This window comes from Perca fluviatilis, chromosome 5, assembly GCF_010015445.1.
Source record: "Perca fluviatilis chromosome 5, GENO_Pfluv_1.0, whole genome shotgun sequence".
Classification (NCBI taxonomy): Eukaryota; Metazoa; Chordata; class Actinopteri; order Perciformes; family Percidae; genus Perca; species Perca fluviatilis.
The window spans coordinates 40,969,469-40,996,851 of NC_053116.1; the positions used below are offsets into that span (position 1 = coordinate 40,969,469).

Genomic DNA, 27,383 nt, shown 5'->3' on the forward strand with positions numbered 1-27,383 from the left:
AAAATAAATGTACTTTGGCCCTAAAGCACTCAGTGCTATATAAATCAACAGCAGTATTTTAAAATAACTTATTTCACAGACGAGAAGCCAGTTAAACTATCTGAGAACTGCCACTTGATGAGGCAAAGGAGAGGGCTGCTGCAGTGCTTGGAGAGGGAGCTCATAGTCTTCCATCCAGGCTGGTCGACCGATCTCTCGGCGGGGTCGGGCATCTACTGGGCGTCTATACTGATCAGAGAACATCTCTAAACAATCCCACGGTGACCACGCTGAATCTGGCTCGAAGGACCAAATGTTTTGGTTGACTGTGTATTGTTGCAGTTAATGTGCAGCAAAGTAATCTTTGACCAGGGATACAGTGTACTACTGCATTTCTAAGTCTTGTATTTGGTTAGTAATAAGCATTTATTATAACACTGCATATACCTGCTAGGCATGTAATAATTACTTGGCATTTATATAGAGTGTACATTTTACTGATTTATGCCTATATCTCAGTTTCAGAACCATACACACACACTTAAACCTCTATGGTGTCTGTGTGTCTGTCTGTGTGTATACACACACACAGACAGACACCCCCCCACCCCCTCTCTTATCTACTGTGTGATACCAGATAAAGAGCAGCTGCTGATGAGGGTTGGTGTAGAGCGTATATGAGCTGAGTGGTGTCAGTGTTTGTCGACCTCGGAGCAGAATGGCTGCAGTCACAGAGCTCTCCTTCCTGCTGTTTGCTCTCAGCAACTACATCCATGCACAAGAACGCATCATCTTCCGAGAGGAAGGAAGGTATCACACCTTCAACCTCCCCGAGAACACCAACTCCTGCCTGATCTCCAGATCTGTTGGTGAGGAGAAGCTTGTCCTGTGGAACACCTCTGACCTCTGGTCCAACAGCTCCTCAGTACCTGAAGACCTGAAACAACGACTTGACAGCTGGAGAACTTCTTCTTACACCATCCTCGACCTGACCCATTCAGACTCCGGCCGGTACCGAGAGGAGTGTTGGACTGAGGGCAACGTGATGCATGACAACAACATCACTATTACTGTTTGTACTACAGTAGATCAGAGTCATATCACAGCGAGACTTGGAGAAACAGTGGACCTGCCATGTAAAGGAGCAGCTGATAATCTGGATATCCAGTGGCTCAAACGGGACTCTAGATATGAGCAAGAAACATGGAGCAGAGTTTTTGGGGACAATACGACATCAGTGATGGAAAATGTTAGAGGAAGATACCAAGTGCTGACAAACATATCAGCTCTTCGTGTTTCCAACCTCACAGCAACAGACTTTAGAGACTACAACTGTCTGGTGATGAACCAACAGCAGTGTGTTAGCAGTCACATTGTAGAGTTGAGGCTACAGGAGGAGACGATCTACCGCTCAGTGGGAGAGACCGCTGTGTTGCCGTGCACTATCACTGACTCTACTGATGAACAGCCCCCACGTTGGAGGAAGTTTAATTTCAAAACATTCTCCATCACTGAACTAGGACAACAAAACCAGACCGTTCCTTCAGTAGACCAAAACTACTCGCTGGTGTTTTCATCTCTGATGTTAAATCACTCAGGTTGGTACACCTGTGAAGTCTCTATGAGAGAGCAACGGTATTATCTGTTGGTGTGTCCCAAATTTGGCCCCCCTGCTGTAAAGCTCTTCTCAGAGGGAGAAGAAGTCACTCTCAGATGCAGAGGTTGGAGAGAGGGTAAGGAGCATCGTTGGTTTATTAAGTCAAACCAAGAGGGAAGAATCTTTGGTGTACCGCCTGATCAGAGAATGAGCAAACTGAGCTGGGACTATAATAATGGTACCCTGGTTATCTATAATATGTCAGTAGGAGACGCAGGGGAGTACTGGTGTGAAGTTTCTAATGATGATTTTCAGTGTCTGTCAACAGAGAGAACTCTGTTAGTGTACAACAAGCCCTTTGGGATTTAGGAACATGTTTTGTATTATTTGCAATACAAAATAAACTTGAACTGAAAAGAAAAGGTTGTTGAGTTTCTTTGGTAAAGTTTTTTAAAGTGTAAAACTATCTAAAGGTTTAACTTTAGGAGAAACTATCTACAAGTCTGACTGTTTGAAAGCATGAAACTAAAGGTTTAGGTTGATTTAGTTAGAGTGAGACTGTGTGGGAGGGTTTAGAGATAGGAGTGTGTGTGTCTGTGTGTGTGTGTGTGTGTGTCTTTGTGTATGTGTGTGTGTGTGCGTGTGTGTGTGTGTGTGTGTGTGTGTGTGCGTGTGTCTGTGTGTGTCTATGTCTGTGTGTGTGTGTGTGTCTGTGTGTGAGTCTGTGTGTCTGTGTCTGTGTGTGTGTGTGTGTGTGTGTGTGTGTGTGTGTGTGTGTGTGTGTGTGTGTGTGTGTGTGTGTGTGTGTGTGTGTGTGTGTCTCTATGGGGGTTTTGGTTGACTAGGAAGGACTGTATATATTTTGGCTGGTCTTTAAAATAATTATTACATGCCTAGCAGGTATATGATAAAACAAACACAATCAAGAGGTTAAATTATTGTTTTGTTATATATGACTTAAATGCAGTGTTATAATACATGCTTATTACTAATGTAATTGCAAAATTAAATTTAAGCATAATTCCTTATATTTTTATTTCTACTTTAATTCTCTCACAAATGCTGAAGGGGAGTTTATCTCATTTCCACATTCCATGTTTGTCTGAACAGATAGGGGCTACAAGGTCACCCTAAAACTATCTCTAGTGAAAGTCGTACAGGGAGGAGGAGGCGAAATGGCCCCGAGATGTCTCTTGTATTTCCTGATTGTCTTCATGTGTATCAGATTGCCTGTAAGAATTGTAGCATCATAATAAGCCAAGTGTGTGTGTGCTGTCACTCTGAAGATGCATATAAACATATAAACCTGGTGTTCTGTTCACTCATTAGAGGGACTGACTCCACACGGGGCGTCTGTGCCTTTTGTGAAATCATGTTGCTCCTATATTTGCAAATATATATTTTTAATAAAATACAAAAACCTAAACTTGGTTTAGTCTCCTTCTGTCTTATTTGTTTCACTTTACTAAACTTTGAAAACTCTCCCGTGCTGCAAAGGAAACTTCCACAACAAACCTGGTGTCAGAAGTGGTGATCATGTGCGAGAGTCAGATAATAACAACTCCGTGGTTGACTGAGGACTCGCGATCCGAGATCCAACGATCTTCGCCTCTACCTCGCCCAAAAAGCATTCAGAGAGAGGATCAGAAACCACGGAGGGCTCTACTGACTCTACACTGATCTTAAGACAGAAGCAATTTCAAGCAGCAGGGTAAGATCACACTCTAAATGAATTTAAGAGTGATTTGAATTAGGCTGTTGTAAATTCCAGAAACAAATACTGATGTAAATAGATTAATAACCATTTTGGGGTTTTTGTATATAAAAAACATTTTTTTTTGTATATACATTTGGGTAATTACATTTATGATCATTCTAGCAGTATTTCTAGAACCTTCATTGTAGCAGGAATTCTAAACCAGAGATCTCTCCACACGGGTGTTATTTTAGATTTCGAAGTAAATCTAATAAACAGTTTTCCAGAAACTGTTCGGTTTTTGTGCGTGGGTTTTCCAAAAATAAGATAGAAACCTGGCTTTGTAGTGACGATTACTCGTAAAAAGAAGTACTTCTCCCAATAAAATGATCAACGGATCGAGCTGATCCCAATCACCCATTCCTACAGGAGCCGTGGTGGATGAGATGGTAAGAAATATGGTTCAGAATGTCTAGAGTGTCTGCCGTACTGGTCGAAACATTTTGGGTTTCCTTTAAGTCCGGGCAAATTGAAAATATTGAAACAGGAATTAGAAGAACAAGAGGTAAAACTAATGAAAAAAGAGAAAATTAAGACAGAGGATTTAAAGCTACGGAGTACAGGAAAAACAAAGAATGTTTTAACATATGGATAAAAGAGGTAGTGATTCAGGTAAATAATGCAAAATCACACATGCACCAATAACCTCCTCATCAGTTCTAACCAAAGCCCATTTCTGAGCTTTCTCTAAAAACCAGGAAGACGAGCTGGAAAAACAGAGGGATGAAGAGGACACAGACTCAACTCTGGGACAGGACCGACAGCATCTGTCTCACCTGCATCGGGTGGAAAGACCAACGAGTACGTGAGAAAACCATGTTTGAAGCGTTTGTCTGCATGTTACGACAGGCTGGTGGGCAACATATGGAGCGCGGACCCGAAAAAGGCCGCTCCCACGAAGGACGTGGTCGAGCCAGAGAGGCCGAGGTGGGTACCATGGGCAAAATGATGAGCCCTACAACCCAGACCAGTGTCTTTGGACATTGGGTAACTGCCCGAAGAAAAAGAAAAAAAACACCTCAGACAGAGAACAACACTAGTCCCTCTGTTTGACTGAGTCCAAAAGCTGATGAGGAAGGTACTGCTGACACACACACACACACACACACACACACACACACACACACACACACACACACACACACGCTTCATGCAATAAAGAAATGCTTTGCACTGATTTGCAGATTTTCAATACTACAACCAATCATATTTGGACCATATGTCACCAAATGTTAAATTAGATATCATGAAAAGATTAACATACTCGGAACTTGTGATCCATACACAGCACCCACTGATGTTTTCATTGCTTTGAAGCTGGCAAAGTCTCTACTAGACTTGGAGTTTGGAGATATTTACATCTATCTTATAGAGAATCAGACTTATTTTATATCTATCTTATAGAGAATCCGTCACCTTACACCGCACAAAAGATGAAAGCCTACAAAAGTACAGATAGCTATCTTTTTTTCAAGAGTGGATGGGTTAACAACGCTGTCGTATGGGAGGTGAAAAACAGGAATATCATTCATCATTCATAATCAAAGCAAAGGTGAGTGTTACTAGTTAGCTAGCTACCCGCTAACGTTTGCTAATCTGTTCCGTCGTGTGATGAAGTCTTTTTTTGTTTTTTTTTATCTTCTGCCAACACTAGGCTATGTATCATGTAGGGTGACCGGAAGTCCCGGTTTGACCGGTTTGTCAGGACGCTAAAATTTCCCTGTTTAAACCAACCACTACGAAATTGTCCCGGTTGTCAGCAATTAGCCTACATAACCGATGTGGTCTTATTATAGCCCGATCATTAACTAAACCCATGTAGAAAGACTAATAAAGCGTCCAGTGTATGATTTTAACAGCGTGTGTGTGTGTCAGTCAATCGTAGCGGTCTGTGTCTGCATAATCTGTGCAGCCAGCGTTACGATGTATATTCGTAAACATTGTTGCAACGCCTCTTCTTATCTGTCTCGTTTTAACCAGTCTGTCGCTGGCACCTGTGTTCAATTTCACAGTAGGCTTTCAGCCAACATAAAAACATAACTCCGGCTTCTCTTCTCAGCAGTTAGTGCAACCAATCACACAACAACTATCTGGCATATGGTTTTCACCTCAAAACACCAACTTTCGTATCCTAAAACTGGCGAGGATTCGTTGCTAGGAGAATGATGTTCTTGCCCGCCAGCCAGTAGTTGTGACGTCACATGCAAAGTATGAATTGAGTGTAAAGTTGAAGGGGTTCCACTCACTTTTTTTTTTTTAGTTAACTCTGGTGCTACAAACTTGATTATTAGAGCTAAAGATTTGACACTGAAGCTCAGTGGTCATTCTATTTGGTCAATTGGGGATACAGGTCAAACAGTAAAAGAACAATTCTCTGTTCCTTTCTCATATACATGGGAAACTTTTTTTGTGTCTGATTTATGTCCACTTGTTTTGCTTGGTAGTGATTTAATGTGCACTTTTAACATTGGTTTTAACCTCAACACCTGATGGTCTGAGAATTTATTGTAATGATGCATCTAACATAACCACATTTGTTAATCACAGTGTGGCTAAAATGACCTCTGAGGCGGCGTCTGTAATCAGCCCTGCCTCTGACTGCATGAAACCTGACAATCTGCATTACACAGCTCATGTTACTACAGGGCCTGATGAAGAATGCTCAAAACGGTTCTTTAGAGACATAATGACAGTTTGACAAATTCACATCTGATTTGGACTGATACGGACTGTGTTGTAGCTGCATATTTATCCAAGTGTGTGTGTGCTGTCACTCTGAAGATGCATATAAGCTAAGTGTTTTGTTCACTCATTTGAAGAAACCCTTTCCACATTGGGCTGCCGTCTTTTGTGAAATTTATTTTCTTCCAATATTTGCAAATATACTTTTAATAAAATACAAAAACCTAACTTGGTTTAGTCTCCTACTGTCTTATTTGTTTCACTTTACTAAACTTTCAAAATTTTACTCCTGCTGCAAAGGAAACTTCCACTACAAGCCAAAAAAAGAAAAGAGAAATACATGACTAAATTTAAAAAGCAATAATTGCATGAAAACATGTTGACGAGTCTCGAAGCTCGAGTCTGAAGTCTTTTGGGTCGAGTCCGAGTCAAGTCTGAAGGCAGCTTTGTGCGACTTAAGTGTGACTTGAGTCCAAGTCTCAGACTCAAGTCCGAGTCTCAGACTCTAGTCCCCATCTCTGTATACTGCACGATAAATGCTGATATCATGAGGAAAAATAGTGCATTAAAATTGAGCCATGACTTTAAAAGCCCATATTAAGCCCATAGTAATGAAATGAATGAGTACTGATATGCAGTTATTGATCCATATGATTATCAGTGTGAGTCAACAGAGAGAACTCTGTTAGTGTACAACAAGCCCTTTGGGATTTAGGAACATGTTTTGTAATATTTGCAATATAAAATAAACTTGAATTGAAAAGAAAAGGTTGTTGAGTTTCTTTGGTAAAGTTTTTTAAAGTGTAAAACGATCTAAAAGTACTTAAGGAGAAACTATCTACAAGTCAGACTTTTTGAAAGCATGAAACTAAAGATTTAGGTTGATTTAGTTAGAGTGAGACTGTGTGGGAGGGTTTAGAGATAGGACTGTGTGTGTGTGCGTGTGTGTGTGTGTGTGTGTGTGTGTGTGTGTGTGTGTGTGTGTGTGTGTGTGTGTGTGTCTGTGCGTGTGTGTGTGTGTGTGTGTGTGTGTGTATGTGTGTGTGTCTCTATGTGGGTTTTGTTTGACTGGTAAAGGACTGTATATATTTTTGGCTGATTAATTAATTTGATTAATTTGCGGCAAAGCCTCTACCAAAATATGTCCATTATATCCTGCATGATAAATGCTGATATCATGAGGAAAAATTGTCCATTCAAATTGAGCCATGAATTTAAAGGATTGAGATAAGGTGTACCAAAGGATGACCCACTGAGCCACCCATTGGTTGTGTGGGTGTTCTGATGGGGTGATGACCCTGTCCTCTTGCCAGTCAAAGCTTCAGTTTACTGGAAGTGACATGAGCTGGCTGGACAAACATGTGAATGATTAACCAGAGGGAAGAGATATTGTATTGTTGTGTATTGTAGTGCTGTTATATGTAACAATTCTAATATAACAAAAATGTATTTTGGCCCTAAAGCACTCAGAGCTTTATAAATCAACAGTAGTACTTTAATTAAAATAACTTATTTCACAAACGGGAAGCCAGTTAAAATATCTGAGAACTGCCACTTGATGAGGCAAAGGAGAAGGCTGCTGCAGTGCTTGGAGAGGGAGGTCATAGTCTTCCATCCAGGCTGGGCGACCGATCTCTTGGCGGGGTCGGGCATCTACTGGGCGTCTATACTGATCAGAGAACATCTCTAAACAATCCCACGGAGACCACACTGAATCTGGCTCGAAGGACCAAATGTTTTGGTTGACTGTGTATTGTTGCAGTTAATGTGCAGCAAATTAATCTTTGACCAGGGATACAGTGTACTACTGCATTTCTAAGTCTTGTAATTGGTTAGTAATAAGCATTTATTATAACACTGCATATACCTGCTAGGCATGTAATAATTATTTGGCATTTATATAGAGTGTATGTTTTACTGATTTATGCCTGTATCTCTGTTTCAGAACCATACACACACATTTAGACCTTTATGGTGTCTCTGTGTGTGTGTACACACAGACAGACACCCCCCACCCTCACTCTTATCTCATGTTTGTTGAAAATAAGAAAAAGAGCAGCGGCTGATGAGGGTTGGTGTAGAGTGTATATGAGCTGAGTGGTGTCAGTGTTTGTCGACCTCGGAGCAGAATGGCTGCAGTCACAGAGCTCTCCTTCCTGCTGTTTGCTCTCATCAACTACATCCATGCACAGGAACGCATCATCTTCCGAGAGGAAGGAAGGTTATCTTACACCTTCTACCTCCCCGAGAACACCAACTCCTGCCTGATCTCCAGATCTGTTGGTGAGGAGAAGCTTGTCCTGTGGAACACCTCTGACCTCTGGTCCAACAGCTCCTCAGTACCTGAAGACCTGAAACAACGACTTGACAGCTGGAGAACTTCTTACACCATCCTCGACCTGACCCATTCAGACTCCGGCAGGTACCGAGAGGAGTGTTGGACTGAGGGCAACGTGACGCATGACAACAACATCACTATTATTGTTTGTACTACAGTAGATCAGAGTCATATCACAGCGAGATTTGGAGAAACAGTGGACGTGCCATGTGAGGGAGCAGCTGATAATCTGGATGTCCAGTGGCTCAAACAGGACTCTACACATGATCAAGAAATATGGAGCAGAGTTTTTGGGGACAATACGACTTCAGTGATGGACAATGTTAGAGGAAGATACCAAGTGGTGACAAACACATCAGCTCTTCGTATTTCCAACCTCACAGCAACAGACTTTAGAGACTACATCTGTCTGGTGATGAACCAACAGCAGTGTGTTAGCAGTAACATTGTACGGTTGGAACTACGGGTTGAGGTGATCTACCACTCAGTGGGAGAGACCGCTGTGTTGCCGTGCTCTATCGCTGACTCTACTGATGAACAGCCCCCACGTTGGACTTATCGGTTCTCCTCTTACCTAGGACAACAAAACCAGACTGTTCCTTCAGTAGACCAAAACTACTCACTGGTGTTTTCCTCTCTGATGTTAAATCACTCAGGTCTGTATTACTGTACAGTCTCTATGAGAGTGCAATCATATGATCTGGTGGTGTGCCCCAAATTTGGCCCCCCTACTTTAGAGCGCTTCTCAGAGGGAGAAGTCACTCTCAGATGCACAGATTGGAGAGATGGTATGACCAATGATTGGTTTATCAAGTCGAACCGAACAGAGGGAAGAATCGTTGGTGTAGAGTATAATTACAGCATGAGCAGAGTGGGCTGGTACGATAATAAAGGTATCCTGGTTATTTCTGATATCTCATTGGGAGATGCAGCGGAGTACTGGTGTGCAGTTACTGATCCATATACTTATCAGTGTGACTCAACAGAGAGAACTCTGTTAGTGTACAACAATCTCTGGGGATTTAGGAACATGTTTTGTATTATTTGCAATACAAAATAAACTTGAATTTAAAAGAAAAGGTTGTTGAGTTTCTTTGGTAAAGTTTTTTAAGGTGTAAAACAATGAGTGTGTGGGGGGCACTTTTGATTGCAACATGAAATTTGATAAGCAAACCAGCAATGTTGTTAGAATGAGCTTTTTCCAGCTTCGTCTCCTGGCTAAAGTTAAGCCTTTCCTTAACAGGCACGATCTAGAAAAGGTGATTCATGCTTTTATTAGTTCAAGGTTGGATTAGTGTAATGCTCTTTATGTTGATCTGATTCAAACCTCCATCTCACTACTTCAACTTGTACAAAATGCTGCTGCTCGCTTTTTCACAAATACATCTAGACGTGCACATATCACTCCCGTTCTCTACACCCTACATCGGTTCCCTGTGCGTTTTAGAATCGATTTTAAGATTTTATTGCTCGTTTTCAAGGCCTTAAATGGCCTGGCCCCAGAGTATTTCAAGGTCAAGGTAACTTTATTGTCCCCGAGGGGCAATTATTTGTACAGCCAGCAGACACACATAAAGACAAGACAAACAACAATTCAGCGAAACATGAAATACCCACAGTATCTAAACCACAATAATAAATAAAAATACATACATTTAAAACAGTTCTGGCAAATTGTTTAAAATGGAAATAGAAGTTGGGATAAAAGAGTTTCTGAGTCTATTTGGCCTGCATCTGGGCATGGAGTCTGTTTAGATATAACAGACATTTAGATATTTGTCTGATATTTTAACTCTGCGTGAGCACAACCGGTCCTTGTGGTCTTCAAATCAGCTGGTTTTAGAAGTCCCGAGGTCTAGATATAAATGGGAGGGGGGGGGGGTGATCAGCCCCGAGACTCTGGAACAGGTTACCCCCTGATATTCAGACGATTAGAGATAGAGCTCTTGTTAGGTCTAAACTCAAAACCCATCTGTTTAGAATGGCTTTTATAATGTAGTTGTGGTGACAATACATTCCTTATCCTATTTCTATGGAATGTGTGTGTGTGTGTGTGTGTTTTTTTTTTGTGTGTGTGTGTGTGTGTGTGTGTGTGTGTGTGTGTGTGTGTGTGTGTGTGTGTGTGTGTGTGTGTGTGTATGTGTGTGTGTGTGTGGAGTCTGTCTAGTGGGCAAAGGTTCTATCAACTGCCTGCAGTTTGCTGGTTGTCAATAGGGTTGGGTACCGAACCCGGTACTTTTACCGGTACTGACCGAATCACGTCGGTACTACAGAGTTTTGGTTCACGTGGAATCAAACAGTGCCAAATTTCGGGTACCTGAGAGTAAGAGCAAGCTTCTCTGTCCTTTCTGCAAGTTGACAGAGAGCAGAAGTCCGAGACACACGCTCGCGCAGAGTTGCGGACGGAGTAAACAAACTACGGCAGCTCTGCAGTTTTGTTGAAGTCACAGTGAGTCATGGCAATGCCGATAAAGTGGTTTCAAGTGTGGTTACAGTTTTTCAAAACTTCACGCAGACACCTTTCACTGTGATATGATATTAATGGCGAGGCGAAAGCGGGTGCTGTTGACGTTACACTTCCTATGACATGAGCAGGCACAACAGTGGTTTCAATGCCCTGGGGACTGACTGACAGGCTGAGGTTGAAAGGCAAGGCAACTTTATTTCTACAGCACCTTTCAGCAACAAGGCAACTCAAAGTGCTTTACATGAAACATTAAAGAGCAATTAAAAACGACCATGATTAAAATAAAACAAGCTAAAATATAATAATATACAAATACAAGAATAAAATTTACAGTGAGTAAGAAATGTATAATTATTCAATTTATTAAGTTGTAGGGACAGGTTTGGGAGGAGAGAGGGAGGGGTTTTATTTTTGTTTAATTTCCATCAGTGTAAAATATTCTAAATATATAACAATGTTCTAAGTAAATAGGTTTGGAATTATATAAATATTAATTTTTTTTGTAATTACAGAGGGAAAATACCAAAAAAAAGTACCGTTGGGTATCGGAACCGAAATCCAGGTACTGGTATCGGTAGTGGTATTGGTTCAGATGCAAAAGGTACCCAACCCTAGTTGTAGATTTTTTTATCGCCCCCTTTGGAGAGCGTGGGTGTTATGAGGTGGAGGGGGCCCATGAGTTCTATTCTTGGTATTGATTGCTGCTTCTTCAGGGCCTCTCTGGATCTGGCTGTCAGGAAAGACACTTCCACACGGTGTCCATCTCAGGGCTCACATAGCAGCGAGGCAGTAGAATCTGGGAGAGATGCTGCAAATCTTCCTCCCACATCAGCCATGGCTGCAGCACATCTCAGTCTCTCTGTTTGTCCCACAAGTGCTGCACCAGGACCTTGGCCCGCGTGCTGAAGGGGACTATCAATCCCAGGGGGTGCATTATTTGAGCCATGACATTAAAAGCCCATATTAAGCCCATAGTAATAAACCTGAGATAAGGTGTACCAAAGGATGACCCACTGAGCCACCCATTGGTTGTGTGGGTGTTCTGATGGGGTGATGACCCTGTCCTCTTGCCAGTCAAAGCTTCAGTTTACTGGAAGTGACATGAGCTGGTTGGACAAACATGTGAATGATTAACCAGAGGGAAGAGATATTGTATTGTGGTGTATTGTAGTGCTGTTATATATAACAATTCTAATAAAACAAAAATGTATTTTGGCCCTAAAGCACTCAGAGCTTTATAAATCAACAGTAGTACTTTAATTAAAATAACTTATTTCACAAACGGGAAGTAAAATATCTGAGAACTGCCACTTGATGAGGCAAAGGAGAGGGCTGCTGCAGTGCTTGGAGAGGGAGGTCATAGTCTTCCATCCAGGCTGGTCGACCGATCTCTCGGCGGGGTCGGGCATCTACTGGGCGTCTATACTGATCAGAGAACATCTCTAAACAATCCCACGGTGACCACGCTGAATCTGGCTCGAAGGACCAAATGTTTTGGTTGACTGTGTATTGTTGCAGTTAATGTGCAAATTAATATTTGACCAGAGATTTGGTGTACTACTGCATTTCTAAGTCTTGTATTTGGTTAGTAATAAGCATTTATTATAACACTGCATATACCTGCTAGGCATGTAATAAATATTTGACATTTATATAGAGTGTACATTTTACTGATTTATGCCTGTATCTCTGTTTCAGAACCATACACACACACTTAAACCTCTATGGTGTCTGTCTGTGTGTGTACACACAAGAGAACCCCCTCTTATCTCCTGTCTGATACGAGATAAAGAGCAGCTGCTGATGAGGGTTGGTGTAGAGCGTATATGAGCTGAGTGGTGTCAGTGTTTGTCGACCTCGGAGCAGAATGGCTGCAGTCACAGAGCTCTCCTTCCTGCTGTTTGCTCTCATCAACTACATCCATGCAGAAGAACGGATCATCATCCTACAGGAAGGAGCCTCTTACACCTTCAAGCTCCCCGAGAACACCAACTCCTGCCTGATCTCCAGATCTGTTGGTGAGGAGAAGCTTGTCCTGTGGAACACCTCTGACCTCTGGTCCAACAACCCCTCAGTACCTGAAGACCTGAAACAACGACTTGTCAGGTCGGTGAAAACTTCTTCTTACACCATCCTCCACCTGACCCATTCAGACTCCGGCCCGTACCGAGAGGAGTGTTGGACTGAGGGCAACGTGATGCATGACAACAACTTCACTATTACTGTTTGTACTACAGTAGATCAGAGTCATATCACAGCGAGACTTGGAGAAACAGTGGACCTGCCATGTAAGGGAGCAGCTGATAATCTGGATATCCAGTGGCTCAAACGGGACTCTAGATATGAGCAAGAAACATGGAGCAGAGTTTTTGGGGACAATACGACATCAGTGATGGAAAATGTTAGAGGAAGATACCAAGTGGGGACAGACACATCAGCTCTTCGTGTTTCCAACCTCACAGCAACAGACTTTAGATACTACACCTGTCTGGTGATGAACCAACAGCAGTGTGTTAGCAGTCACACTGTACGGTTAGAACTGCAGGTTGAGACGATCTACCGCTCAGTGGGAGAGACCGCTGTGTTGCCGTGCGCTATCACTGACTATACTGATGAACAGCCCCCACGATGGATGAAGTTTAATATTGAAACATTCTCCACCACTGACCTAGGACAACAAAACCAGACTGTTCCTTCAGTAGACCAAAACTACTCACTGGTGTTTTCATCTCTAATGATAAATCACACAGGTCTGTATACCTGTGAAGTCTCTATGAGAGAGCAACATTATGTGCTGTATGTGTGTCCCAAATTTGGCCCCCCTGCTGTAGAGCTCTTTTCAGAGGGAGAAGAAGTCACTCTCAGATGCACAGATTGGAGAGAGGGTAAGGAGCATCGTTGGTTTATCAAGTCTAACCGAACAGAGGGAAGAATCTTTAGTGTAACGTCTGATCAGAGCATGAGCAGAGTGAGCTGGGACTATAATAATGGTACCCTAGTTATCTCTAATATGTCAGTAGGAGACGCAGGGGAGTACTGGTGTGCAGTTATTGATCCATATGCTTATCAGTGTGAGTCAACAGAGAGAACTCTGTTAGTGTACAAAAAGCCCTTTGGGATTTAGGAACATGCTTTGTATTATTTGCAATACAAAATAAACTTGAATTGAAAAGAAAAGGTTGTTGAAGGTTTAACTTTAGGAGAAACTATCTACAAGTTTGACTTTTTGAAAGCATGAAACTAAAGGTTTAGGTTGATTTAGTTAGAGTGAGACTGTGTGGGAGGGTTTAGAGATAAGAGTGTGTGTGTGTGTCTGTGTGTGTGTGTGTGTATGTGTGTGTGTGTGTGTGTGTGTGTGTGTGTGTGCGTGCGTCTGTGTGTGTCTGTGTGTGTGTGTCTGTGTGTGTCTATGTGTGTGTTTGTGAATGTCTGTGTGTGTATGTATATGTCTGTGTGTGAGTCTGTGTCTGTGTGTGTCTGTGTGTGTGTGTGTGTGTGTGTGTGTCGTGTGTGTGTGTGTGTGTCTGTGTGTGTGTGTGCGTGTGTCTGTTGTGTGTGTCGTGTGTCGTGTGTGTGTGTGTCTGTGTGTGTGTGTGTGTATATGTGTGTGTGTGTGTGTGTGTGTCTGTGTGTGTGTGTGCGTGTGTGTGTGTGTGTGTGTCTGTGTGTCTGTGTGTGTGTGTCTGTGTGTGTGTGTGTGTGTGTGTGTGTGTGTGTGTGTGTGTGTGTGTGTGTGTGTGTGTGTGTGTGTGTGTGTGTGTGTGTGTCTCTATGGGGGTTTTGGTTGACTGGGAAGGACTGTATATATTTTGGCTGGTCTTTAAAATAATTATTACATGCCTAGCAGGTATATGATAAAACAAACACAATCAAGAGGTTAAATTAGAGTTTTGTTATATATGACTTAAATGCAGTGTTATATTAAATGCTTATTACTAATGTAATTGCATAATTCCTTATATTTTTATGTTTTATTTCTACTTTAGTTCTCTCACAAATGCTGAAAGGGAGTTTATCTCATTTCCACATGTAGAAATCTGATTCACAAAGTCTGGAACATGATGTGAGCACTGTTTGTCTGAACAGATAGGGGCTACAAGGTCACCCTAAAATTACCTCTTGTTTTCCCATGCCAGTTGAGATGTAACTGGGGGGGGGGTGAACAAGATGTCTCTTGTATTTCCTGATTGTCTTCATGTGTATCAGATTGCCTGTAAGAATTGTAGCATCATAATAAGCCAAGTGTGTGTGTGCTGTCACTCTGAAGATGCATATAAGCCTGGTGTTCTGTTCACTCATTAGAGGAACTGACTCCACACGGGGCTGCTGTGCCTTTTGTGAAATCATGTTGCTCCTATATTTGCAAATATATATTTTTAATAAAATACAAAAACCTAAACTTGGTTTAGTCTCCTACTGTCTTATTTGTTTCACTTTACTAAACTTTGAAAACTCTCCCGTGCTGCAAAGGAAACTTCCACAACAAACCTGGTGTCAGAAGTGGTGATCATGTGCGAGAGTCAGATAATAACAACTCCGTGGTTGACTGAGGACTCGCGATCCGAGATCCAACGATCTTCGCCTCTACCTCGCCCAAAAAGTATTCAGAGAACAGTGAACACTCATTAATTATAGGGGGAGACATGAATGCGGTACTAGACTTAAATCAGGATAGATCAGGGGTCAACCACACAAAAGCCCAAAAACACATATCGGACATGTTCAATGCAGTTGTGGAATCCCACCATCTTGGATTATGGATATATGGAGAATGCACAATCCTACTAGTATGGATTACAACTTTTTTTCCACGTCACCTCACCCACTCCCGCGTTGATTATTTTTTGTGCTCTAGTGAACTTAAGTCAATGTTCCACACAATAGCAATGGAACCAGCAATCCTGTCTGACCACAATGCACTGATAACCACATTCCGTTGTGATATGTTAGGAGAAAAATCTAGGAGATGGCAATTTAATAACTCCCTTCTCCAAAACACAGCTTTTAATACAGAATTTGCAGCCAAACTAGCAGAGTTCATATCAATCAATACTGGCTCAGTTTCAGACCCGGCATACATCTGGCAAGCCACTAAAGGATTTATTAGAGATTTCACATCTTCCTTTGCAGCAAATTTGAAGAAAAAGAGAGAGGCAACAATTGCGGAGTTGGACGAACGTTGTAAATCGTTAGAGCAATCTCTTAAGACTTGTTTTTCTAGATCTACACATACTCTTTTAGTCTCAAATCGAGCAGAGCTAAATTACTTGCTAAAAAGTCATGCCACGAGTGAGGCAAAATTAGTATTTCAATGGTTGTAAACCAAGCAAATTGCTAGCTCTGAAATTAAAACAAAGCGAGTCCAGAGCTACTATCAACAGCATCCGCACGGACCGAGGTATCTCAACCAATCCTAAAGAGATCACCGCCACTTTCCAATCCTTTTATTCAAATCTGTATCCTCCTGCAATCCAGATCCAACGCAGTGCCAAAAGTTCCTGAAAGAGCTAAACCTGCCTCTTCTTGACCCAGAGGAGGCAGAAGAACTGGGTCTACCTATTACGTTAGAGGAACTCAAACAGCGTTAAAAACAGCTAGGGCAGGGCTGGATGGAATTCCATCAGAACTCTTACTACAGTAATTTGACACACTAGGACCTATCATTTTACAAACTTTGACCTTGGCCATAGAGAAGGGCACCTTTCATCAACAAACCAACACTGCACTAAATTCGGTCATACAAAAAAATGGCAAAGATCCTACGGAGTGCTCAAACTACAGGGCCATCAGCCTCATTGGGACTGATATTAAACTTTATTCCAAAGTCTTGGCACTACGCCTAGAACACTTCATTGAGAAGCTAGTCCACCCCGACCAATCAGGGTTTATACCAAAGCGTCAAGCTGCAGACAATATACGCAGATTACTCCATGTAATAGAAGAAAAAACCTCCCAACAACGGCAGAGATTTCATCATTGGACGCGGAAAAGGCTTTTGACCGCCTAGAATGGAACTACTTGTGGCAAGTAATGGAGAGGCTTGTTTGGGAGCCAAATTCATTGACATGGTATGTACTTTATACGCAAATCCCACGGCCATAGTCTCAACCAATGGCCTGCATTCACAGCCATAGTCTCAACCAATGGCCTTCATTCACAGCCATAGTCTCAACCAATGGCCTTCATTCACAGCCATTCCCCATCGCGCAGGGCTTGTGACAGAGATGCCCGCTATCTCCCATGCTATTTTGCTCTTGAACCGTTAGCCCAAGCCATAAGGCAAAATAAAATATGTAATGTCCAGATTAAATCCAATAACAACTATATATCTTTATTTGCCAATGATATTTTACTGTACATATCTGACCTTGAGGACTCTGTTCCAAAAAACCTTAAGATCTTTAACGAATTTGGCTAAATCTCTGGCTATAAAATCAATCTAACCTGCTCCTGTTGAACAACAAACAGGTGACACCATACTAAGCAGTGTTCAAAGGGATCTGACTAATTGGTCTGTGCTGCCGGCATCGCTATGGTCCAGGATTGCTGTTGTTAAAATGAACATAGTTCCTCGTGTGAACTTCTTAAGTACAATGATCCCCTTACCCCCACCAACACATTTCTGGAAGAAACTTGATATTGTAATCCGGCAGTATATTTGGAATAGTAAACAACCTGCTCTAGATATGAGCAAGAAACATGGAGCAGAGTTTTTGGGGACAATACAACAATACAACAAAACCAAGAAAGTGGATCACATCACTCCAGTTCTGAAGTCTTTACACTGGCTTCCAGTGCCTCAAAGAATTGATTTCAAAATACTTTTACTGGTTTATAAATCACTAAACGGTTTGGGGCCAAAATACATTTCTGATCTACTACTACATTATGACCCCCCTAGACCTTTCAGGTGGTCTGGGACAGGTCTACTACACTATGACCCACCCAGACCTCTCAGGTGGTCTGGGACAGGTCTACTTGTTGTCCCCAGAGTCAGAACTAAACAGGGGGAAGCAGCGTTCAGTTTTTATGCTCCACATATTTGGAACAAACTCCCAGAAAACTGTAGGTCCGCTGCAACTCTCAGTTCTTTTAAATCTAAGCTAAAGACCTATCTATCTTTTTGATGTTGCTTTTCTTTAAATAATCTATTAACTTTAATTTCTTATACTGCACTGTAACTTTTATTCTTATACTGCACTATCAATTTTATTCTTGTCTTTTAATGTTTTTAATTTGTTTATTAATGTTTTTAAATTGTTTTAAATTGTTTTTAACTGCTCTTTAATGTTTTATGTAAAGCACTTTGAATTGCCCTGTTGCTGAAATGTGCTCTACGAATAAAGCTGCCTTGCCATCAGTGATAGACAATGTTAGAGGAAGATACCAAGTGGTGACAAACACAGCAGCTCTTCATGTTTCCAACCTCACAGCAACAGACTTTAGAGACTACAACTGTCTGGTGATGAATCAACAGCAGTGTGTTATCAGTCACACTGTAGAGTTGGAACTACGGGTTGAGATGATCTACCGCTCAGTGGGAGAGACCGCTGTGTTGCCGTGCTCTATCACTGACTCTACTGATGAACAGCCCAGGTTTATCAAGTCACACCGAACAGAGGGAAGAATCATTAGTGTAAGGTCTGATGAGAGCATGAGCAGAGTGAGCTGGTACAGTAATAATGGTACCCTGGTTATCTCTAATATGTCAGTAGGAGACGCAGGGGAGTACTGGTGTGCAGTTATTGACCGATATAATGATTATCAGTGTGAGTCAACAGAGAGAACTCTGTTGTTAGTGTACAACAAGCCCTTTGGGATTTAGGAACATGTTTTGTATTATTTGCAATACAAAATAAACTTGAATTGAAAAGAAAAGAAAAGGTTGTTGAGTTTCTTTGGTAAAGTTTTTTAAAGTGTAAAACGATCTAAAGGTTTAACTTTAGGAGAAACTATCTACAAGTCTGACTTTTGGAAAGCATGAAACTAAAGGTTTAGGTTGATTTAGTTAGAGTGAGACTGTGTGTGTCTGTGTGTGTGTGTGTGTGTGTGTGTGTGTGTGTGTGTGTGTGTGTGTGTGTGTGTGTGTGTGTGTGTGTGTGTGTGTGTGTGTGAGAGAGTTGCTACCGGGGGACGAAGGAGTCGGTCTTCTGCAGCGTGGTCGGGTCCAGCTCGAACAGCGAGGAGATGTCGTTCCCGTGAGCCACCGCCACCAACTTGTACTTGATCCTCTCGCCGTGGGAGCGCTTGTTGCTACGGCTACCGTCAATCTACAGAGAGGTCAGGGGTCAGAGGTCAGAAGATGAACTAATCGACTTTACTTAAAAACAGAAGAAATCAGTGAACTAGTTTCTCCAGAAGGGAATATTCTGCTGTGTACTTTTACTGCACTGAGACTATAGTGTCAATGTATGTTTAAGAGTCCTTTCTGTATTTTTCAAATGTTCAGCATCAGTCAGCGTCCACTAAAAGTTCTGTTTTTGCCACAGACAGACTCATGAAACAGCCACGAAATCCCCATCACCAAACCCACCAGACTCCATGTAAATAATCAGGACTTTTAGCATCGTAAAACACACTTCATTCATTCCGTCTTGGTTCATCTTTCCACTGTTCCAACAATCACCGCTCTGGTTTGGTTGAAATAAACCCTTAATTCACCCATTTACATGTGGAGATATGCTGGCTCTATACACACTAAAAGTCCTGATTATTTACATGGAGTCTGATGGAAATATGCTGGCTCTATACACGCTAAAAGTCCTGATTATTTACATGGAGTCTGATGGAAATATGCTGGCTCTATACACGCTAAAAGTCCTGATCATTTACATGGAGTCTGGTGGAGATATGCTGGCTCTATACACGCTAAAAGTCCTGATTATTTACATGGAGTCTGGTGGAGATATGCTGGCTCTATACACGCTAAAAGTCCTGATTATTTACATGGAGTCTGGTGGAGATATGCTGGCTCTATACATGCTAAAAGTAGTGATTATTTACATGGAGTCTGGTGGAGATATGCTGGCTCTATACATGCTAAAAGTCCTGATTATTTACATAGAGTCTGGTGGAGATATGCTGGCTCTATACACGCTAAAAGTCCTGATTATTTACATGGAGTCTGGTGGAGATATGCTGGCTCTATACACGCTAAAAGTCCTGATTATTTACATGGAGTCTGGTGGAGATATGCTGGCTCTATACACGCTAAAAGTCCTGATTATTTACATGGAGTCTGGTGGAGATATGCTGGCTCTATACACGCTACAAGTCCTGATTATTTACATGGAGTCTGGTGGAAATATGCTGGCTCTATACACGCTAAAAGTCCTGATTATTTACATGGAGTCTGGTGGAGTTTGGTGATGGTGATTTCGGGGCTGTTTCATGTTAAACTAAAAGGATGTTACTCTTTAACTAAAAGGTCTATCTCTGTAGGGATCCATCCCATAATCATACCTGCAAACTCAGAAGGGCTGAAAAAGGTGACACATGTGCTAATGTAAACTACCGACCTTTACCTTGAAACTATTGTAATGGCAAAAATTACATTTAAGCATAATTCCTTATATTTTTATGTTTTATTTCTACTTTAATTCTCTCACATTATTGAAAGACGGTTTATCTCAGTTTCTGCTAAATTACCTGCTGTCGTGTGTAGTGTTAACTAGCTAACGGTAGGCTAACGTTACCTGCTGTCGTGTGTAGTGTTAACTAGCTAATGGTAGGCTAACGTTACCTGCTGTCGAGTGTAGTGTTAACTAGCTAGTGTGTGTGCTGTCACTCTGAAGATGCATATAAGCCTGGTGTTCTGTTCACTCATTTGAGGAACTGACTCCACACTGGGCTGCGGCCTTTTGTGAAATCATGTTGCTCCTATTTGCAAATATATATTTTTAATAAAATACAAAAACCTAACTTGGTTTTAGTCTCAGTCTGTCTTAGTTTCAATTTACTAAACTCTGAAATTTCCCCCCCTGCTGCAAAGGAAACTTCCATAACACTATCCAGAAAATAGACGGTACCGTAGGGTGATTTAACGTCACCGCTCATTTTACACACAGTTTAACAACCAAACTAAACGCTGAGTGAACATTACCAGCTACGGTTTTCATGTTGGTTTTGATCGGTAGGCACCCCCACTAACCTGGAAAACGGTTTTAAAACAGTAACGTTACTACAGCGTGTCGGAGGAATACACACGAGTCAGAGGCACAGGGGCCGTCACAGCAGCGTTAGCTAACGTTAGCTTCTTCTGATAAACAGTAAATTCATCAACTTCAGTGTCCACAACGCTACTTTCCAATAAACTGTAGCTGTCAGATTACACGGGCGTGAGTACGGATTTCATGTCGCGGCTTTCGTCGCTGTTTATCACTTTTTGAGTGAAGTAGTACTCCATAGATATGTGTATACTGTATATCTATGGTAGTACTCGCCCTGTTGTTCATCTGGTTGCCATGACTTCGCGAGTGATGACTTCCTGTCACTGGTCCAGTTGCTCTGCTCACCCTAGGGGGGAGAGAGAGCTCACCCTAGGGGGGAGAGAGAACTCACCCTAGGGGGGAGAGAGCTCACCCTAGGGGGAGAGAGAGCTCACCCTAGGGGGAGAGAGCTCACCCTAGGGGGGGAGAGAGAGTTCACTAGGGTGAGAGAGCTCACCCTAGGGGGGGAGAGAGGCTAACGTTACCTGCTGTCGAGTGTAGTGTTAACTAGCTAACGGTAGGCTGACGTTACCTGCTGTCGAGTGTAGTGTTAACTAGCTAACGGTAGGCTAACGTTACCTGCTGTCGAGTGTAGTGTTAACTAGCTAACGGTAGGCTAACGTTACCTGCTGTCGAGTGTAGTGTTAACTAGCTAACGGTAGGCTAACGTTACCTGCTGTCGAGTGTAGTGTTGACTAGCTAACGGTAGGCTGACGTTACCTGCTGTCGAGTGTAGTGTTAACTAGCTAACTGTAGGCTAACGTTACCTGCTCTCGAGTGTAGTGTTAACTAGCTAACGGTAGGCTAACGTTTCCTGCTGTCGAGTGTAGTGTTAACTAGCTAACGGTAGGCTGACGTTACCTGCTGTCGAGTGTAGTGTTAACTAGCTAACTGTAGGCTAACGTTACCTGCTCTCGAGTGTAGTGTTAACTAGCCAACTGTAGGCTAACGTTACCTGCTCTCGAGTGTAGTGTTAACTAGCTAACGGTAGGCTAACGTTACCTGCTGTCGAGTGTAGTGTTAACTAGCTAACGGTAGGCTAACGTTACCTGCTGTCAAGTGTAGTGTTACCGTAACTAGCGTCCCGTGCGGCGATGTTTCAGTTTCCTCTAACGTCCGTTTTCGGAGCATCAGAGAGAAGCGGAGGCATTTAAGCGGCACCTAAATAAGGCACCGAAATCCGAGTTGCTATTCGGTCCGGTAGATAACGGTCATTTAGGCACCAGTGCCGTTTTAGCACCGGGTCTCGGACCTCCCCCCCACCAAATAAAACCTCTTCGGATCTACACGATTCACGTGGATGGCATTTTTCAAAACGGCGATTTTCACCGAAAAGCGACAAGTTTGCAGGTATGCATAATGTAGTCAGACTCTTAGAATAATAATCTGAGTCTGTCAGCAGCAACAACAGAACTTTTAGTGACTCTAACTGCTGCTGAACATTAGTCCTGTAGGGTTACATTACAGCTGGGTTCTGGTTTAATACTGGACCAGTTCCAGAGACTGTTGTTCCATCAGACACTCAGACACACACACACATGGAGACCTGGAGGGTTCAGGGTGGAACATCCAGAAGTTATCCCCTAAATGTGTCTGGTGGTGAAGACGGTACTCACCGAGGCGGCCGGCTCGGCTGCGTCTCCTTTATAGCCCGGGTTCTCCTACAGCAACAACAACAGCAACAACAACAAGGGTTACATCCACAAATGTTATCAACTGCAAGAAAACTAAATAAATCTCAGATTCTTCAAATACAAATACGTTGAAACATTTTTGAAAAGTGATAAAAGTGTATTATTATAAAAACAACAGTTTATTCTCGTACACAATAAAGGATTCCAGTTAGTCACAAACTCACGAGCACAACGTTGTTGTTACTGACAGAAGAGACAACGGCGGGAAAACAAAGTGACCAAAGCATCAAACCCCCTCCACACTCTATAATTTACAGACTCGCTCATTCATTGGTGTTGCCATGGTTACCTCAGCAGCCAGGTAGTTGCCGGTGGCGAGGTGTTTGAAGCGGTAGAGGCTGTTCCAGTGTCCCGCCCCCCCACGACACGGGTCATGATGAACAACCTGCCGGACCAATCAGAACGCAGAGAGAGTTTAACACAAGTGTGTGTGTGTGTGTGTATACATATATGTGTGTGTGTGTGTGTGTGTGTGTGTGTCTCTGTGTGTGTATCTCTGTGTGTGTATGTGTGTGTGTGTGTGTGTGTATGTCTGGTTGTGTGTGTATGTGTGTATCTGTGTGTGTGTGTATCTGTGTGTGTGTGTATATCTGTGTGTGTGTGTGTGTGTGTGTCTGTGTGTATCTGTGTGTATATATGTGTGTATGTGTGTGTATGTGTATGTGTGTGTGTATGTGTGTATGTGTATGTGTATCTCTGTGTGTGTGTGTGTGTGTGTCTGTGTGTATCTGTGTGTATATATGTGTGTATGTGTGTGTATGTGTATGTGTGTGTGTATGTGTGTATGTGTATGTGTGTCTGTGTATGAGTATCTGTGTATCACTGTGTGTGTGTGTGTGTGTGTGTGTGTGTGTGTGTGTGTGTGTGTGTGTGTGTGTGTGTGTGTGTGTGTGTGTGTATGTGTGTGTGTGTGTCTGTGTATGAGTATCTGTGTATCACTGTGTGTGTGTGTGTGTGTGTGTGTGTGTGTGTGTGTGTGTGTATCTCTGTGTGTGTACCTCGACCTCCCACAGAGCGTTGGAGCTGGTAGCAGACGTGGCCGACTGCCTCAGCGTGGTCCGGAGGAAAACGTGCAGTTTGCTCTTATACTCGTCGCACGTCAGGAACTTCTCCTGCTCGGCGTGGAACAAACGCACGACCTCACCCTGACACACACACACACACACGCACACACACACACACACACTGCCACCTACACGCATACTTACCTGCGCATACACACACAATACACCACCCGCCCGCCCACACAGAGACACACACACACACACACACACACACACACACACACACACACACACACACACACACACACACACACACACACACACACACAGGACGCCACAGAGGGTTAGGAAGGACAACAAGGGAAAACATTGTGTTTGGAGATGATATGAAGAGCCTCCAAATAAAGGACAACAAAACAACAAAAACAATTATTTTTTGCACTTTACATCCCGCTCCATGTGTACTTGTCTTGGTATTATGTCTTATTTGTATTTTGGGTATTATGTGTGCCATATACATACATACATACATACATACACACATGCTTGACATAGGCCATTATACTAAAGGAGCAGAGGAGTAGAATCCCATGTACTGTTCAAACGAGGATGTAAGCAATTTTACCAGAGGTGGCCAGCACCATGAGAAGATGATTTAGGCAAAAAAAAAAATTGTCAAAAAATGATTTAAGCAATTATTTTAGGAAGGTGCCTATATTTATATTGTTTTCTCTATTGTACAGTATGCGTCTATATTACTATTTGTCTACTGACTGTCTATCTGTTGAATGTATGGAGAGTTAACTCCTACCAAAGTCTAATTCCTTGTGTGTGTGAGTATACTTGGCCAATAAAACTGATTCTGATTAGTACTCTGGGATCTGAATACTTCTTCCACCACTGATACTGTACATACTGTACATACATACAGTACTGTATGTACAGTATCAGTGGTGTATGTACTGTATGTGTTAAGGAAAAACTTGGGAGCAGCACAACCCATTTCACACTTGTGAAGAAGGTTCGGGAGACTTAAGACTTACACAGAAGCACTTAATGAAGACTCAACAGTTTAACCCCAATGTGTTATAGTGCCCTCCCACCCTGAAGTACCTGTCCTCCTGAAGGTGTATTTAAACTCAGGCTGGAGGCGTTTTGTTTGTATGTACTGTATGTACTGTATGTGGTGTAGGTAGTATATGTAGTATATGTCGTGTGTGTGTGTGCAGTGAAGTGACTTACTCCTTTGAGCACCTCCTCTCGGTGGTCGCTGTACATCATGAACAGGTTGATCTTCCAGCTGGTGTTGCAGTTCACAGAGTTCACCTGCAGAGGGAGACAAGAGGCTGACTGGGAGCTCCTGCATTTTCCATTTATTATACAGGAAAGGATTAAAAGTTAACATTAAGTTACAGTTTAAACGGGCCTGACTCAGTTTAAAAACTGGTTTCCAGCAGGTTCCTGTTCTGCAGAAACATAGAAGAAGAGAAGACTTGGACAATGCATGAACAGTCAATGTGTGATAGTGTAACTGTTGTGTGCCTTTTTGAAATATGTGATGGATGGTAGTGTTCTGATGTGATGGGGAATGTCATTCCAGATGTTGGTGCATGTCTGAGATAAAGGATTTCTGACCCTCGTTGTTTTTGCCTGTGAGGCTGACCCAGTGAGGCGTACTGGTCTCCTAGTGTGTTACATATTCTGATGCAGTTATAAATTATACAATTCAGCTATCATGAAACATAGATACAGGGAGAGGGTTCACCGAGCGTTGAAACTGGGGGACTTCAGGCGAGATTTGAGACTGAATGCTTTCTTTTTTCTAGGATTTTTTGGGGCATTTTTAGGCCTTTATTCGACAGGTCAGCTGACGACATTAAAGGGGAGAGAGGTGGGGTATGACACCCTAAAGGCCGATTGTGTGTGTGTGTGTGTGTGTGTGTGTGTGTGTGTGTGTGTGTGTGGTGTGTGGTGTGTGTGTGGTGTGTGTGTGGTGTGTGGTGTGTGTGTGTAAGTGTGTGTGTGTAAGTGTGGTGTGTGTGTGTGTGTGGTGTGTGTGTGAGTGTGTGTGTGTGTGTGTGTAAAAGTGTGTGTGTGTGTGTGGTGTGTGTGTGTGTGTGTGTGTGGTGTGTGTGTGTGTGTGTGTGTGTGTGTGTGTGTGTGTGTGTGTGGTGTGTGTGTGTGTTGTGTGTGTGTGGTGTGTGTGTGTGTGTGTGTGTGTGTGTGTGTGTGTGTGTGTGTGTGTGTGTGTGTGTGTGTGTGTGTGTGTGTGTGTGTGTGTGTGTGTGTGTGCGCGTCTCACCTCCTTGCAGCCCGGATGGTCGGTCAGTTCGTAGTTGGAGGCGTGAAGCGGCTGCCCGGCGTTCACCGGGTTCAGGATCACTTTGTCTCCCACGACGACCTGCAACACACAGCGGTGTCATTAACACATCTACAACAGCAATATATATATATATATATATATATATATATATATATATATATATATATATATATATATATATATATATATATATATATATATATATATATATGAGACTGTGTGCCTGATGTGTGTGCCAGATGTGTGATAGACTCTGCCAGATGTGTAGGAGACTGTGTGCCAGATGTGTGAGAGACTGTGTCCCAGATGTGTGAGAGACTGTGATAGACTGTGTGCCAGATGTGAGAGAGACTGTGTGCCAGATGTGTGTGAGACTGTGTTCCAGATGTGTGAGAGACTGTGATAGACTGTGTGCCAGATGTGTGAGACTGTGCGCCAGATGTGTGAGACTGTGCGCCAGATGTGTGAGAGACTGTGTGCCAGATGTGTGAGAGACTGTGTCCCAGAAGTGTGAGAGACTGTGTGAGAGACTGTGTCCCAGATGTGAGAGAGACGGTGTGCCAGATGTGTGTGAGACTGTGTTCCAGATGTGTGAGAGACTGTGATAGACTGTGTGCCAGATGTGTGTGAGACTGTGATAGACTGTGTGCCAGATGTGTGAGACTGTGTGCCAGATGTGATAGACTGTGTGCCAGATGTGTGAGACTGTGTGCCAGATGTGTGAGACTGTGTGCCAGATGTGTGATAGACTGTGTGCCAGATGTGTGAGACTGTGTGCCAGATGTGTGAGACTGTGTGCCAGATGTGTGATAGACTGTGTGCCAGATGTGTGAGACTGTGCCAGATGTGTGAGACTGTGTGCCAGATGTGTGATAGACTGTGTGCCAGATGTGATAGACTGTGTGCCAGATGTGTGATAGACTGTGTGCCAGATGTGTGGGACTGTGCCAGATGTGTGAGAGACTGTGTGCCAGATGTGTGATAGACTGTGTGCCAGATGTGTGAGAGACTGTGTGCCAGATGTGTGAGACTGTGTGCCAGATGTGTGATAGACTGTGTGCCAGATGTGTGAGACTGTGTGCCAGATGTGTGATAGACTGTGTGCCAGATGTGTGAGACTGTGCCAGATGTGTGAGAGACTGTGTGCCAGATGTGTGATAGACTGTGTGCCAGATGTTGATAGACTTGTGCCAGATGTGTGAGACTGTACCCAGATGTGTGAGACTGTGTGCCAGATGTGTGAGACTGTGTGCCAGATGTGTGTGAGAGACTGTGTGCCAGATTGTGAGACTGTGTGCCAGATGTGTGTGAGACTGTGTGCCAGATGTGATGAGA

At 42.8% G+C, this 27,383-nt stretch overlaps 1 protein-coding gene across 1 annotated transcript in view; it reads right to left on the reverse strand.

Annotated features, from left to right (window-relative positions):
• itpr3 (inositol 1,4,5-trisphosphate receptor, type 3) overlaps positions 1 to 27,383 on the reverse strand; it is a 180,267-nt gene that overhangs the window by 124,261 nt on the left and 28,623 nt on the right. Inside the window, 6 exon segments of the mRNA XM_039800493.1 lie at positions 18,947 to 19,089; positions 22,644 to 22,688; positions 23,011 to 23,106; positions 23,720 to 23,866; positions 24,968 to 25,051; positions 26,028 to 26,126. Of these exon segments, the coding sequence (XP_039656427.1) occupies positions 18,947 to 19,089; positions 22,644 to 22,688; positions 23,011 to 23,106; positions 23,720 to 23,866; positions 24,968 to 25,051; positions 26,028 to 26,126 (614 nt within the window).